This window comes from Hyaena hyaena, unplaced genomic scaffold, assembly GCF_003009895.1.
Source record: "Hyaena hyaena isolate Hyena2069 unplaced genomic scaffold, ASM300989v1 scaffold_90, whole genome shotgun sequence".
Lineage (NCBI taxonomy): Eukaryota > Metazoa > Chordata > Mammalia > Carnivora > Hyaenidae > Hyaena > Hyaena hyaena.
The window spans coordinates 1701237-1716743 of NW_024080722.1; the positions used below are offsets into that span (position 1 = coordinate 1701237).

Sequence of the window (15507 nt, forward strand, 5' to 3'; positions counted from 1 at the left end):
CCCTCTCTGAAATAAACGGCGACTGGCAGGCAGTGAAGGGGTGGAGGCCCTGGGGCGGGGTGTCCTTGGCCTGTGCGGGGCAGAGCAGGGAGGCCGAAGGGGGACAGGAGAGGCTGGGTGCTGAGTCCCGCCGGCCCTCGCCGCCCAGGTGAGGACTCGGGTTTCACTCTGAGTGACCGGGAAGCCACGGGGAGAGTTTGCACAGAGGGACGTGAGTCCAACTTAGAACTGAAAGGGCTCGTAGTGACTGCCCCCTTTGCAGTTTCCCCTCGCCTCTGTCGTGTCCCACCTTCTCAGTTGTCCCTCGGCCCTCGTGGGTGCCCGCAATTTCAGTGTTACCGACGTCCCCCTCGGTCGCCCAGGGTGGTGCGCTGACTGAGCGAGAGCACTGTCTTGCCATCGCGCAGTCCCGGCCCCTCCCGAGCTCTGCGCCCCCGGGTGCAGCCTCACTTCCTCACGTCCTGCCCGTGCACTGAGGATTGGGAGCACGGCCACTCTGGGCGTGAAGACGGCACGCGGCAGATCCCGCACGCCCGGACCAAGCCCGGAGGGGCGCTCGGGAAGGAGTGGCCGGGACTAGAACCGTCTCCCACGCTGGTCAGTCCCGTCCACACCCTGCCAGCTGTGGTGTCAGAGCAAGTCCCCGCGCGTCAGAAGTAACGTCTCTCCCCTGTGGCCGTGGGGCCGCTCTAGGGCGCAGCAGGAGGCGAAGTCGAAGCAGCAGCTGCTCTCCCAGAACGAGCGGCTCCTGCAGTGTCTGCGGGTGGAGCTGAAGGTGTGCGCGAAGCTGGACGCGGGGCACCGGAGGCCCGGAGGTACTGGGCGCGCTGGCCCGAGGGCTTCCCGTCCTGGGGTGGCCGCGTCGGGCTGTGGGCTGGGCCCTCTTTCTGAAATGCTGCCTCCCGGGAAGAGGGGCCCGCTCCCCTCGGGCCGCTCGTCTTCTGACGCAGCGAGGAACTCGGGAGGACGTGGGCTGGGGAGTGAGGCCAGCCGAGGCCTGCGTTCTCTGCCTGGCTCCAGGCCCTGGGACCGTCAGCGGGTCACCTCGCCCCTCTGGGCCTGGCTCTCCCTCCATAAAACGTGTCCCGATGCCTGTTCTGTGGGGTCGTGAGAATTAATTGAGCTCATTTCTGGAAATCAGGTACCGCATGACTTGGGCCACAGTAAATACTCACAGATCATCTGATTCTGCGTGTCCTGCTAGTGTATGTGTCTTTTCGCCCATTCATTGAGCACCTCAGTGTGGCGCGCCTGCCACACTGCAGGGCGGTACGCGGACGTGGTGCGTGGCCCCGGTCCTCTGGCGGATACTGAGCAGAGGGACTTGACTGTAAACTCTAATGTCTTAGAATCAATTTTGAGGTGTGGTAGGGTTTTTTGTTTTTTGTTTTTTTTAGCTAATTTTCCAGATGGTTTCTCCCTATTGAAAGGTTATCTAGAAAAGGGTCACCTCCCGGCTTTCATTTTCTCCTCAAGTCGCTTTTCTTATTTTTGCTGTTGTGCCTTTTTAATATACTGTGCCTCTTAAAATCAGCCCCTTTCATTCTATAATTCCAGTCCAAATAGATTTTATTACTACCAGACGTAATTCTGGGGTTTGGTGTGCAATTTGCAAGGCTTTTATGGCCAGAAGCGAAAATTAATTTCCAGCTCTTATTTAGCCTGCGGAATAGCAGCAATTAAGTCTGCCGATATTTTTGTTTTTAAAGTCAAGTTGTTACTTTAAATTGTACCTAGTTCTTTGGAAGGGGCGGGTGGCGGCGATGGTGGGTTCAAAACCCTGTTGCGCTCCTTCAAGGGCTGACCCTTCAGTGGCGGAAGATGTCAAGGTTGTCCCTTTGTGCTTGTTTGCAGAGGCATCAGGAGAAGGCTGGATGGGGCAGGACCCTTGCAGCGACCTGCACGGTCTCCTAACAGAGATCCAGGCTCTGCGGAGCCAGCTGGAAAAGAGCATCGAGACCACCAGCACGCTGCAGAGCAAGCTGGAGGAGCAGGGGAGGAGGGCTCAGGAAGCAGCCCTCACCGGGGCCCTCCAGACCCTGTGCGTCCCCGAGTGGCCCCTGCAGCTGGACAAGCACGGTACTGGCCCACCACACCTCCTAACCTCTTGAGATTGTACCCCCGTGCATGTCAGCGGGACACGGGGGCTTCTGGATGGTGCCCTTGCCCCGTGGAGGTGTCCCCCTGTTGACAGCAGGCACACTGTCCCCGGGAGCCAGCGGCCTGGCCACTAAGCAGCCATCACATTTGGCAGGATTGTTTGATCTCCATCTGGGGCCCCTTGGCTCTCAGGGAAGTGGAGTTTGGACTGCCAGTGCTCTCATCACCCACCCCACCCCCGCCCTGCCCCCCCCCCCCGCCCCCCGCCATCCACGTAGCCCTGTCCATATCATTCCACTGCTGCAAATCCTTTCAAAGAGAATCTAAACTTACTCTGGCTCTCAGTGTCTTTCAGGATCTGAAAAGCATCCCAGTAGGTTTGAAAACTGATTCTGTTTTGCATTTGCTTGTGGGTTTGTTGTCTAGCCCTGCAGAAGCCGTGTAGGGTAGCAGAAAAAGGACGGGAGCGGGTCCCCGTCAGTCCTCTGTCCCTTGCCCAGCGCAGGGCCAGGAACAAGCCAGCAAGTGGTCAGACTTCAGGCAGTTGGCCAGGCCATCCTCTTTGCCCTGTGGATGGAGGGCCTGAGACCCAGAGAGGGTACTAGACTCCCCCAGAGTGACGTGGCAAAGAGGGGCAGAGCTGCAGCTAGAAATCATTTGTCAGCTCCCGAGTCCAGTGCTGTCCCTGGAGCCCCGCCTGACCTCACGGCACCTCAGGGGCCCGGGGTCGTCGTCCTCATACCCGCAGGGCGGGTGTGCACACCCCATGGGACAGGAAGCGTAAGCTTACTTTATACACAGACCCTGTGTGAAAGCTTGGACTTCATCTCTGCTGGGATTGGGAATCCTGTTTATTGCCTTGCATCAAAAAAATTAAAATCTCTTAAAGAGCAGCCAGTGTGCTTTAGAACTTGCAGTGACTGATTGATTTCTCCTTGGTAAGGAATTTAAAATTTTAACCAGAAGATGATGTGACAGTATGAAAAAAAAAAGGTAAAAAAAAAAATCCTTCAGGATTCTACAGAATGATAATATTTTGCTTTGTGTATTTCTCTTCATTTGGTAATCACATGCAAGCGTGAATTTATATTATTCACGTTGGTTTGTGTCATTCTGTGGCCTTTCCTTGTTTTTGCCCAGTGTTACATCATAAATGGTTCCCATTCTTCCACACGGGCTTCTAATTACTGTTTTCAGATTATCGCCAGTCACAAAACCATTACCACGGTGATTATTAAAGTGGTCTCTGATTTGGTGCTTTAATAAACATCAATGTTAATATGCTTTTTGCTGTTAAGCAGCATTCTTAGGATAAAATCCTACTAGTGGACTCTCAGAAGACTTGGAAAGGAGCCATATTGCCTCCTTTTGCATGGGACATACATCAGCAATGGGTGTGGGTGTCTCTGTTAAATGTAGGTCTGCTCCTGGCCTTGCGTCGGGCTTAGCGCAGATGGCACCAGGGAGATGGGGGTGCGCTGGGCCTTCGGGGCAGGGAGAACCATTCAGGACCAAGGCTTCCCAGGAGGGAGAGTTGGGCAGCTGAAGAGAGACAGCCATTGAACGGTGTTTGGCTGCTTTGAAAGCAGTGTGGTGTCAGCCTAGGTGCGCCTTGCAGGGGGCACGGGGGAGGAAGCGTTGAGAATGCACGGTGCGGCCCCAGTGCGCAGGCGCTCCCCCAGTGGGCGTGGGCATTCTTCCTTCGGCCGCGCCTGCCTGCCTTTGCAGCAGACTTTTCAGGATTGGACTTAAGTGCACTGGTTCGGAAGTTCTGCTCTGAAGACAGCTGTTCTGGGCAGAAAGCCGTCCCTCTGAGGGGCCAGCCCCTGGGCCCTGGCAGCGAAGTGTGCCCTTGGAACAGCAGCCGGGTGGGAAGGGGCGTCCTAAGGCCGGGACACCAGGCACAGTCTCACTGTGCCGCCCACACGCTGGGTAGCGCTGGCCGGTTCACCTGCTGTCCCTGCCCCTTGGTCATGTCCTCCTCCACGAGGTCTGAGTGATGCTGCCGCCCTGCCCGTGGAGCCACTGAGGGATCAGGTGCACAGCGCTCTCTAGATGTCACAGAGTGACAGGCCACCGCGCGTGGCGGCTCACTGGCTCTGCCTCCTGTTGTGTCCAGCGCGTCACTTCCCGATCTCTGCTCTGGGTCCTCTGCTCTCTTGCTTGGGTGGCTCCCGCAACCTCCAGACTCACTGCTTCAGTGCAGAACATGGCCCTCAGCTTGACCTTGCCCCACCTGACACCCTCGAGGGGGCCCCAGCGTCCTCCCTGTCTGACCTTGCTGCCACCAGGGCCCTCCCTTGTGCCCTGGGCTCTGCCTACCGCCTGCTCCAGGCGTCCTGTGCCTTTGCGTCCGCTCGTCCCTCCTCTGGGCTAGCGCCCCTCCCCCGGCTCGCAGCCCCTGTGGTTCCCTCCCTCAGTCCTGACCACCTGGAAGGGAACCTGCGTGTTCACTTGTTGGGCAGGAGCGTCCCTGCAGCGAGGAGACTGGGTGTGCTCACTGTGTCCCCGTGTCCCGCAGAGGGGATGCCCCGGAAGGTTTGAGTGAATGCTCGTGTGTGGCTCGTGCTTTACTGTGTTCCCATTCAGTTCTTTCTCAAACGCCAATGACGGTTTATTTTCCTTCTCTTCTTTTGCATTTTGTAGATGGTGACAAGTGCCCCGTGCCGGTAGATAATTCCTGCGACCTGTTTGACTCCCCGCCGGCGGTGCCACCACAGTCAGGTGCAGAGCTGAAGGCTGGGTAACCGGCGTGACTGGGTTTGGCAGGAGGAAGTGTTAAGTAGAATGAAAGGGGGTCCCTGGTCACATCATGAGGGTGTTTGGCAGGATTTGGGGCTTCACGTTCTCAGCACATCTAGCTAATGATGTCCTCCCCCGAGCCAGGTTATGTGTTCCTAGGTGTCACCAACCTTAGCAACGTCCCTGGGTCCTTGTTGCTGAGATGGAAGTGTGACCACCTTAGTGGCTGTAAGGCCCTCCAGCCTCAGGGGGCCCATCTAGCCTGTCCTTGTGCTGCCAGAAGGGCGGCCACCCTCCCGCAGACGGGCCTGCGCCGTCCTTGCCCTGGGACGGTGCAGGGTGGCTCCCTCCTGCTCCAGACCACTCTTGTCCCATTCTCTGCCAGTGCAAATCCTGCTGCTTCCCTGAGACTCCTCCCGAATGCAGACTGGTTTGTGAGATGCCTTTCTGGAGGCCCCCAGTCGGAGCTATTCATTTATACCTTTGTTGATCCAAAGGTAAAAAGCAACAGGCTTCACCTCTGCTGAGTGTAATTCTTGCTGCTTGTTCAGCCCAGCTCAATTGTTGCTTCTCCGGGGAAGCCTTTCCTGATCTCCCTTACTGCACAGACAGTTGATTATTTTTCTCTCTGAGCTCCAGCTCTCCATCAGCATGCTGTCGCACCTCCCGCACGGTGTCTGATTAGACCGCGGGCTCCCAGGGTGCAGACGCCGGCCTGACTCGTCTGTGCAGATCAGGGCTCATTGCAGACCAAGCGTCTGTGAAGTGTTGGTTGACCTGAATCGAGCTTGTCCCATAAGATGGATAAGCCCAGTGTGGGGTGACCCGCAGGCTGATGATCCAGGCCTCGCCCCTGCGTGGGGCCGAGTGGCCCCGGGGCCTGAGGGCCTCCCTTGGTCCTGCGGCCGGACTGCAGCGTGGTTGAACATGGGAAACTGCCCCAAACGGGTCTGACCTCTTCCCTCTGCTGCTGCAGCGTCAGAGACCCCGCCACTCTCTGGAACCGACACGGACTCCCTCTCCTGCAACAGCGGCAGCTCGGTCAGCAGCACCCCGTGCGCGTCCCACCTGGTCCCCGGCTACCACCTGTGGGCCGACAGTAGTGGCTGCCATGTCCTGGGCCTGACCGCGGACTACGAGGCCCTGTGCCAGCAGATTGGCCAGGGCCAGAGGCTCCTTGCCGAGATGGCCCTGCAGATCCAAGAGGCTCCCCACCCCACAAGTCTGGAACTGGGAACGAAGGTGAGCTGACCGACAGCGGGAGGCCGCCGGGTGCTCCCTGAGAGCAGCAAGTGCAGGGGGGCCGCCTGAGGGCCCGGAGAGGGCGGGGCGCACGGGCTCTCAGTAAGGCCCTGAGAAGAGGGTCCGGGGACTGTAGCCCGTGAAAGCTCAGCGGTCCGGCCCAGCCCGGGCGGCTGTCCTGTGGGGGGCGCTGGTTGTGGCTTGCCCCCTGTGTTGGTAGAGTCTCTTCGCTGGGGTCACTCCTCCCTGCAGCGTTACCTTTGGTTGAGGACCCGCGTGCCAGGTGCCTGCCATCAAGTGACTCATTCACTTCCACCAAGGCTCGGGGTCAGATGCTCTTTTCCTCCCGGGCTGGACCCCGAACGCCAGGCTCCCACGGGTCACAGTTTCCAGTCCCTGTTCTCAGGTCCTTACTGAGGGCCCCCTGCTTCCTAGTACCTGATTTGCCTTTCTGTTTTATTTTGTTTTATTATATTGTGAGAGTCAATTTTGTATTTTATTTTTCACTAGGTAATAAGCTTCAGGAGAGCAGGGCCAGTATGGCTTCTGCTCATTGTTGTGTATTTACCAACCTCACACAGGCCCTGGCGTACAGTGGGCACGTGGTAAATGGGTGTTGAATGTAGTGAATATTAATAAGATTATTGTTCTTTTCTGAATGTAATGTTTACTGCACAGAAGGTTAGAAACTGTAGAAAAGTGTAAAAACATCACATGACACTGCTTAAAATTTTGGTATATACATACACGCACAAACACACGCTTGGAGCTCACTCATAAGGTTTAACAAAACTGACTCATAACTTCATGGATTTCATAGTTTGACTTTCAGTTTACGTCTTAACAATTTTCCCATCCCAGTTACTGTTTTTCTAGAACTTGGCTTTTACTGGCTGACAAATAAGCCAGCACATGGATGTACCACCATTTATTTACTCTTTGACCTGTTTTTTTTTTTTTTTTACTCTTTGACCTGTGGGTTTTTTTTTTTGTTTGTTTGTTTGTTTTGACATTCAAAGTATGGTGCCCATCCTTTTCAACAGCTCTCTGGTCATTGGGGATGACGTCCTGGAAGGGGACTCACGCTCGCAGGCGGTGAGCCCTTGAGAGTGCTTGCAGGTCACAGTTGTTGGTACATTACTTTCCGTAATTGTCACTTGTATCCCCATTTACAAGTGAGAGTTTCCTACTCACTACCCTTGTGTGCTCACCGAGTGATTTGATTTATAAGTGGTTTTACGCCAATTCAGTCGCTATAAAGAATGTCATTTTATTTTGTGTTGATTTTATTACTTGTGAAGACAGTGCCCTTTTAATTTCTTCTCTTCTTCAGATTTACTGTCTCTTCCCTTCTCTGACTCCTGTTGTTTGCTTTCTCATGCCCTTGCCACCCCCCAGGTAGGGGTGCCTCTGCCCGCAGAGGGTGAGGGAGACATTACGGGGCCCCAACTTTGGTCTTGGCAGCGCACACAGCCATTTAGCAAGGGCTGCTGGACACGGGGCGTTCCCATTCGTCACTCACCCTAGGCACCCTTTGCCTTCTAGAGAGGCTCCATGGTGCGGGGCGGCGCGAACGGCCCCCCACGGACCTTCTTCGTGGCCAAAATACAGTTAACACAGGTGGTTATTTATTAATTGTGGTTAATGACTGGGCTGGAATCACCACCGAAACTCTCACCGTCTGTAATTCACCGATCTCTAAGAACGGGGTGTTGGTGTTGCTGGGCAACAGGCTCTTGTTCGGCATCTGGATGCAAGCCCCGCAGCCCGGAGATTTGCACTGCCCATTAGAGCTGGCTTGTCCGTAATCCTTCTCAAGGCTGCCTGTGACAACCTCCTCATGCCCCGCCTCTCCCCCTTGCGCAGGGTCCACACTCAGCACACCCGGGCAGATTCGTCACTGGCGTGGGCACAGCCAAGCTGATCCTCAAGGAGGCTGCGAGGCTGCTCATGCTCTTCTGGAGGGCCTCGCTCCCCACCAAGGACCAGTGCTCGCTTCCGGGTGAACAGGTAGGCGGGGACACAGGGACTCAAGGCTTAGAGGGTGCCGCTGGGCCTTGCCCGTGGCAGATGTGCCCTCAGTTTGGGGAACGGTCGGGGGGGACTGGGAGGTGCCGTGTTTTTCAAGAGTGACATGCCAGGCGCATGCTGGCTGTTTCAGGCGTGTTCTTACCTGCGCTCCCAGCGCCCTGCTGGCCCGGCCTGTGCCTCTGATCCGACCGCGTGCCCACTGTTGGTGCATTTCTGTCGAGGGAAGTCCCGTTGGCATTTTGTTCATATGGAGGAAGCTGAGGCTGAGGGAGAGAGGCCTGGCCAGGGTGCACAGCTGGTTTTGAGGGCACCAGGATCGGAGGCTAAAAGATTTGCTTTTATTGTATAGGCTCTAAGTCCGAGTTTGTCCTCAGAGACTAGCTGGTTCCCTTCCACTCTAAATCTCTTTCATTTTAGGTGCCTTTCTCCGGACCATCTGATTCTTTTGGTTGCTTCCAGCATCATATTTTAGTGGGTCTTGTTCCAGTCTGTTCTAACTACGTACAAAGGTTTTTTCCTTAACCAATGAAAATCATTTATCATGAAACCGCTGAAACTTCCCTTAAAAGCTTGACTTTGCAGTAACTGGATCGTGACTCAGTTAAGAACAGTTGATCCCACAACCGCCCTCACCCCCATCTTTCACGGCACAGACCAGGCGTCCAGCGGCGCAGACGCTGCCTGGGGTTTTGTCCGTGGGAAGCGGTTTGAGCAGCCACTCTGGTCACGAGAGTAGCGTCCCTGGAAGCTAGGGCACACGGATTAAGGAGGAATTAGAACTTTGCTTGGTGGTCTGATAGACATGCACCCCCTGCATGTATCTAACCTGTGAGTTTTTGCCGGAGGCCAGCAGGCGGGCAGGGGAAGTGTGCGTTTCGTGCCCTCACTCATCTCCTAGTCACACCCACTCTGACGGCTCGCATGTCTGTCCGCCATGGTTACATGTGTCCGCTGTGAGGCAGTCCCCTACTCCACAGGGTCTTGTGAGCCTGTCCTGAGGCTTCTGTCTCAGGATCCTGGGGGACGAAGTTTGGGTGCACTGAGCTTGTGGAAGTAAGTAACCAGTCATTTTGCAATTTGCCCACATTTAGCCGGCGGGGGCGGGGGGGAACCCAAGAGGGAGAGGGCCCATTGGGCTCCAGACCCATGTTGGCCTTTGTTTTCTGCTAACCCACCAAGCTCTTCCCATCTTAGGCCTGATGACACAGACGCGCTGACTGCCTGACACCCCCACCACCACCCCCAGCTCCCGCTCGGCCAGCTGGCTTCTTCTTACCTCTCAGGTCACAGCTTCAATGTTACCTCAAGGTCAGAGAGGACTCCCTGATCACTCAGTTATCGTATCCTCTTCTCTTTCATCATAGCCCTGATTACGGACTATATAATTGTTGGCTTAATGTCTGTTTCCCTGTTTTCCAGGAGGGCCCATGGCTATTTTCACGTTTGAATGAATAATTTGTTCTCGTATTACCAAACTAGCACTTGCCCATATGATTTCTAAAGCACAGTGTGTCTGAGTGTAGCTCGATGCGGTGTTTTGTCCTCGGTACACAGTAATGTCTGTTAAATAGACAGAACACAGTTCTTATTTCGTGTGTGTGTGTATAAATATAAATTATAGACACTGATCTCTCCCACCGGCCAGCTAGCCCGGGGACTGGCCAGTGCTTGTGATGACTCACCCTTGTTTCCAGGCACTTCTCATGTCATTGATTATGCTCACGTTAGCATCGCAGAACTGGAGAGCCAGAAGGGCCTTAGAGACACTCCAGTGTGGTGGCTGGTGTACACAGACCCCCTGCGTGGTGTTAAATTGCCTCGAGCCGCTTTTCTGCCCCTGCCTGTGTTTCATACAGTGCCTTTTGCTTAGTGTGAACTGTGTGCAAGGCAGATTTCCAAGTTTTTGCCAGCAATCCCAATTTTGTTTTTTTATGACCTAAGGTTTTCTCAGCAATTAATTTGCCTTTCGCATTTAATATACCACCCCCTGCTGTCCCTAGGACTAGTCTGGAAAGCGTGTATCATGCACATCTGTTTATCTAAGAAAGTTGTGAGGAGAGATGCGAATATATACGCGTACTTGCTTAGAAAATTTTTGATTAACCTGAAGGATAAACGGTAACAAGAAAACAGGCCACTTGGGAGGTGTGAGAAGGAAGAGGTTGGACGGGCAGGTGTAGAACGGAGATTTCTCTCCTGAGTAGCCCTTGTTTGGCAAGCTTGACACTCACTGAAACTGTGTAAATGCTTTAATGAAAACTAAATCAAAATGAGAATAAAAGCAATTTCTTAACATTCATAGCAAGATGAAGCAAATCTTTCTGTAGACGGCGCTGTGGGCATTGCCCACACAAAGAGGAAACATTTCAGGCCTAAAACATGGTAATTTGACCACATCCCTAATGGAACTACTCTGAGGTCTAAAAGGACCTGCAGAAAACATTTTTAATTATTTCCAGTGATATTGTTAATAATGATATTGATACTGTTAGTTTAAAATTGTTACATTTCTACCATAGGACAAAACAAACAGCTAATTTAGTTAAGAATTTTACTGTCAGGGAAGAGATATAAATTTAAGAAATTAAAGAGGTAAGAATCCTGCCATCCCTGATTTGCAAATATCAGTGTGAGCTCACGGATTTCCTATTAAAAACATTTACTCTTAGGCTTTAAAAACATCCTATCCCTTACTAGCGAGTCCCTCTAGCGCCAAATTGTGGTTTCCAAGTACGTTTCCCCGCTCCACTCATAGGAACTAGGAATCCTTGATTCTAGGTCTGGGGCAGGATGTATACATTATGAGCTTAGGACATCTGCTCATCCGCAGGAAAAAGAGGGGAAAGAGGGAGTAAAACAGATTTACAGTGGTTCTCAAAATACAGCCCCAGGACCAGCCGCATCGGTGTCGTCTGAAAACTCAGTGGAAAGGCAAAAGCCCCAGCCCTACTGACCAAATCAGAAAGTCTGCTCTTAGGAGCCTTCTCGATAGCCCTGAGAACCACTGTACCAAAAGCAACTTAAGAGACATATCAGTCAAATGCAAAACACGGAGTTTATTTGGACGCTGGTGAAATCAGACCAGTTGTTCAAAGAAATGAAATTATGATGCACTCAGGGGAATGGGTCTCCTGACCTACCTAGACGGTGATATTAAACAACTTCTGTCATTATTTTCGATGTAGTGATGGCGTTGTGTTTTTCTTTTTATAGAATTTTTTCCTTCTAGACCTATATACCAAACTACTGTATGGCTGTGAAATATAATTAGCTCCTGGGATTGAGTGTAAAAATAGTTTTAGGATGCAGATGGGCAGGGACGTAGGAGAATCAGGTTTGGCCGTGAGTTGATAATCGTTGAAGCAGTTCATTATCCCATTCTAGGACTTTTGTGAATGTTTCAGAATTTTCATTATAAAAAGAGAAAAAACAACTAAAAAAACACCAGCTCCAAGAGTTGGGCCGAAGACCACCGAGTAAGTGGGTGGCCTGCCGGGAGGGGCGTGGGTCCCAGCCCTGAGCTGGGCTCGGCGGCCCTCAGAGGGAATTGCGGGCCCTCTGCTCTACACTCAGCACCTCCTTTCATCCCTTCCAGGAGCCTCCAGAGGGAGGTGTTATTATTGCCATTTTCCAGAAGGAGGAACTGAAACTTCTCGCTTTGTCATCATCACAGCTGGCAGTGACCTGGCCGGGTCTTCAAACCCTGTTGTGTTTATTACCGCGGTGCCTTCATCCTGTAAAAATGAGGATTTTAGTTCAGAGGAGCAGCAGACAGACACAATTAGACTTCCTTGTTTTGAGGGCTGGGTAGAATATGTACAAGGTGTGGGGGCCTGGGTGGCTCAGTCAGTTGAGCATCTGACCCTTGGTTTCAGCTCAGGTCATGACCCCAGGGTTGTGGGATTGAGCCCCGTGTCGGCTGCGCACTGAGTGCAGTGGAGCCTGCTTAGGATTCTCTCTCTCCCCCTCTGCTCTTCTCCTCTGCTTACTCTCTGTATAAAATAAATAAGGTGTTTTGGGAGGGCAGGTGAAAACTAACCCACCAGTTGGCAAAGGGTCTCGCAGCACCTGCTGTGTGCCAGGCGCCAGTGGTCCAAGGGCAAAATTGAGTCTTGGGAGAGGCAGCCAACCAGTAGATGACCAGTTACAGTTCAACATGCAACGGGCAGTAATGCGGGAAGCCCTAGGCATAGTGGGTGCCCACAGGAGCAGTAACCAACCTAGACTCCTGGTGGGGAGGAGTCTCAAGGAGAGCTTCCTGGAGGAGGTGTTGCCCAAGCTGACTTTCGAAAGAGGACTAGATGTTAGCCAGGCAGGGGCAAGGAAGTAAATCGTCTGTCTTCAGGTACATCTCCTCTGTGTCTCACTCTAGATGGATAGGTCAGGGGTTGCCCGGGTTGTGTGGTCTAGGAAGCCATGACTTGAACACACATCTCTGTGGGCTGTTATCATGAGGAAGAGAATCAGAGAAAAGCGAAGGTTTAAGTGAGGATCTGTTGTGGAAGAAATCAACATCCTTGTAGCCGACACAATTGGTTAATTTGAAAGCAGGTTAAAGCAGGGAAATCAAGAGATATATACCTTAAATACCGTAGTTTAACAGAAGACAGTTCAGCGTACATTCATTTGGCGTCCTTTGATGTAGGGCCAGGGCCTTTTCTTTGAATATGGGTCTCGTGATTAGGGTTTTACATCTTCCTTCTTTCATAAACTACATCCATAATGTATGTCTGTCACTTTCAGTTTCTGTTTCTTTAAGATGAAGAAGAAAATGTAGACACTTGTAAGGCAACTCGAATATAGAATTCTGCTAGACTCCGATCCTCTCGCGTCTTCCAGGGTTGATCCCCCCACACCGAATTTGCCAGAAACGTCGTTTTTAGTGACTTGCCTTTATCACGTCTTTCCTGAGGCATTTGTTTTCATAGTTCTCTGTTTTTGTGCTTGTGTTTCATGGGTTTACTAATACTTCATTAAATCCTATAACTGATTGCAAGCGCCACTGCCTTAGACAAGCTAGGGAACCAAGTAAAGTGGTTCCTTGTAAGCTGACCGCCCACCATCCACCCTGTTGGGAGCAGACATGTCTCACGGTCCCAGCCGGTAGCCTGTGCAGGGGCGCCTGGGGGCGGGGCTTACGAGCAGAGGGTGTCTTCACCTCTGTGAGCCGCCTCCCCCGAGAGGGGCGGGGAGAGCCCATGGGGTGTGCATGCTTTGCGGGAGAGCTGGGGACTCCGGCTTTGCCCCCCATCCGCTCTCCCCACTCCCCTCTGAAGAGCAAAAGCTGTCCCGAGGATTAAACTCTCCTAATGATACTTTTACGTTCTCTTGTGTATCATCAAACAACGTGTTTTATAGTTTTTGTAAAAAACAACAGAACCTCACGCAATTCCGATAACATTTTGAAAAAGGAAAAGGAAAACTTCTAAATCACACCTGTCAGAGATACATCACCGTTAATCATTTTGGCATTGTCTCTTGGTCGTCAGTTTTACGGACATCCTCATGTATGCACCTGTGGATGTAGATGCGTGTGCATTTTTATGAAATGGGTGCCTGATACAGCATAGCTGTTCTAGGCTTTTTTTGGTCACTGATTGTGATCATCTTTCAACATCGATAGAACATCATTCTTAGTAGCCGTGCAGTTGTGCCGTTGTCTGTGAGACCCGTGGTTACTTACCCAGACCCCGGATGGGACGAAGCAGGCGGCCCGCAGGCTCCTGCTGTGAGCGGCGCGGAGATGAACATTCTGGAACAAAGGCTTCTTGCGCACGTGTGGCTGTGTTGGGGCAAACGCCGGGTCACCGGGCCGAGTGCATTTTACAGTTTGGTAAATCTTGCTGGGGCGTCGCCCCCAGGGCGCGGCGGAGCCTGCCCGACACCGTGGCTGTCCCTGGAATTGGCCAACCTGACCAGCAGAAAGTGGCTTCTGCTTTTCGTTAAAATACCATCGTTAGGAAGGCCGAACGTCTTTCTGTATATATTTTAATTCTTCCCTGTGTGATATAATGTTTTGTACTTGTTGTTCATTTCTCTAACTCCTTTTCTCTGGAGACCCGAGAAATGAAGGCAGAGATCACCAGACTGCACAGAAGGCTGTCTGAACAAGAGAAGAAGCTGCAGAAGTCCTTGGAGCTTTTGCAGCGGAGCCAGCGCCAGGAAAAAGTCATCTTTGATCAGTGTGAGTGAGCACGGGGCGGGGCGCGGCGTTGGCCGCTTCGTGCCTCTGAGGACTGGAGGCCCGGTCCCGGACCCGCTTCGGAGCCCGGATCATTTGTCCTCACGCCTCCTGTTTATGGTTTTCCTTTCATACCTGCATCCTTGCCGACCCACACAGACAAGTCGGTTCACTTAACAGGCCGCGGTGGCGAGGCCGCGTGGTGCCAGGGACGGTCGTCTCGTTGGGGACACGGGTGTGGGGGGTAGGGTGTTGGGGAGCCCTGAGAGGGGCATGGGGGAGGCTGTCTTTCTGTCCTGGGAGCTGAGCCTCTTGGACGGAGGGACGCCCGTGCTGAGTCTGCCAGAAGGAGCCGGTGCTGGTCAGATGGAGGGGGCAGAGGGGCAAGAAAGAAGGGTTCGCACGAGAGGAGCCTGCCGCGGTCCCGTGGCTGGAGCAGGGCTGTGAGGGGCAGGCCAAGGCTGGGGGCGCCGGGCCAGGACGATCGGACGATCGTGAGGCCTTGGGGGGCGGGCCCGGGGCAGCTGGCGCGCAGGGCGGGGCAGGGACTGTGTGTGCGAGCAGGGGAGGCTCCGCCATCCCGATGGTGAGGAGGAGGGCCCAGCCGCACCGCACGGACCCAGAGGAGGGCAGGGGTTGGGAAATGCTTCTCAGGGCGGATCCAGGAACTCCGGCCCGGAGAGGCTCACTGGCATTTGTAAGGTCCGTCCCCGTCCTGATCCAGGAGCCCGAGAGACGGTGGGAGGAAGCGCCCTGTGCCCGGTAGGAGCCCGCAGCCCCGGCGCCCCGCGTGTTTGCAGGCGCGGCCGTGTCCTGGCCTGCCTTGCCGTCTGCTCGTCACTCTCGCTGCTCTGGGAGGGCCGCGGACGTGGCTGGGGAGCCAGCCTGGCCCGTGCTACCTGCTCGTCAGGACCGGCATTTCTGCGGCATCTCTGGCAAGCATGGGACGTAGACTGCCGTTGGGTGGGGGCTCTCCAGAGCCACCCGCGAGGGCCTTCTGGACACAGACCCCCTGAGGCTGGCAGAGTTGCAGCCGCAGAAGAAAGGAGCGCGCGCCGACGCGCTGCCCGTGCCGCCGTGCCAGGCTCTGGGGACAGAGGCGAGCCACGCCGTTCGGGCCAGCACAGAGCTCCGGCCTGGCGGGGGGGACACGAAGGTTAGCTGCCGGGCAGGGCGCTGAGCGCATCCCCAGCGGCCTCAGCGGCCCAGGC

At 53.9% G+C, this 15507-nt stretch overlaps 1 protein-coding gene across 9 annotated transcripts in view; it reads left to right on the plus strand.

Moving 5' to 3' along the window:
• The window catches only part of CDK5RAP2 (CDK5 regulatory subunit associated protein 2), a 168210-nt gene that overhangs the window by 149815 nt on the left and 2888 nt on the right, over positions 1-15507 (plus strand). For all 9 annotated transcript variants that reach the window (XM_039234624.1, XM_039234625.1, XM_039234626.1 and 6 more), the window contains 6 exons: positions 694-815; positions 1855-2079; positions 4747-4824; positions 5819-6084; positions 7951-8094; positions 14173-14299. In XM_039234624.1, the coding sequence (XP_039090555.1) occupies positions 694-815; positions 1855-2079; positions 4747-4824; positions 5819-6084; positions 7951-8094; positions 14173-14299 (962 nt within the window). The remainder of the gene's footprint in view (positions 1-693; positions 816-1854; positions 2080-4746; positions 4825-5818; positions 6085-7950; positions 8095-14172; positions 14300-15507) is intronic.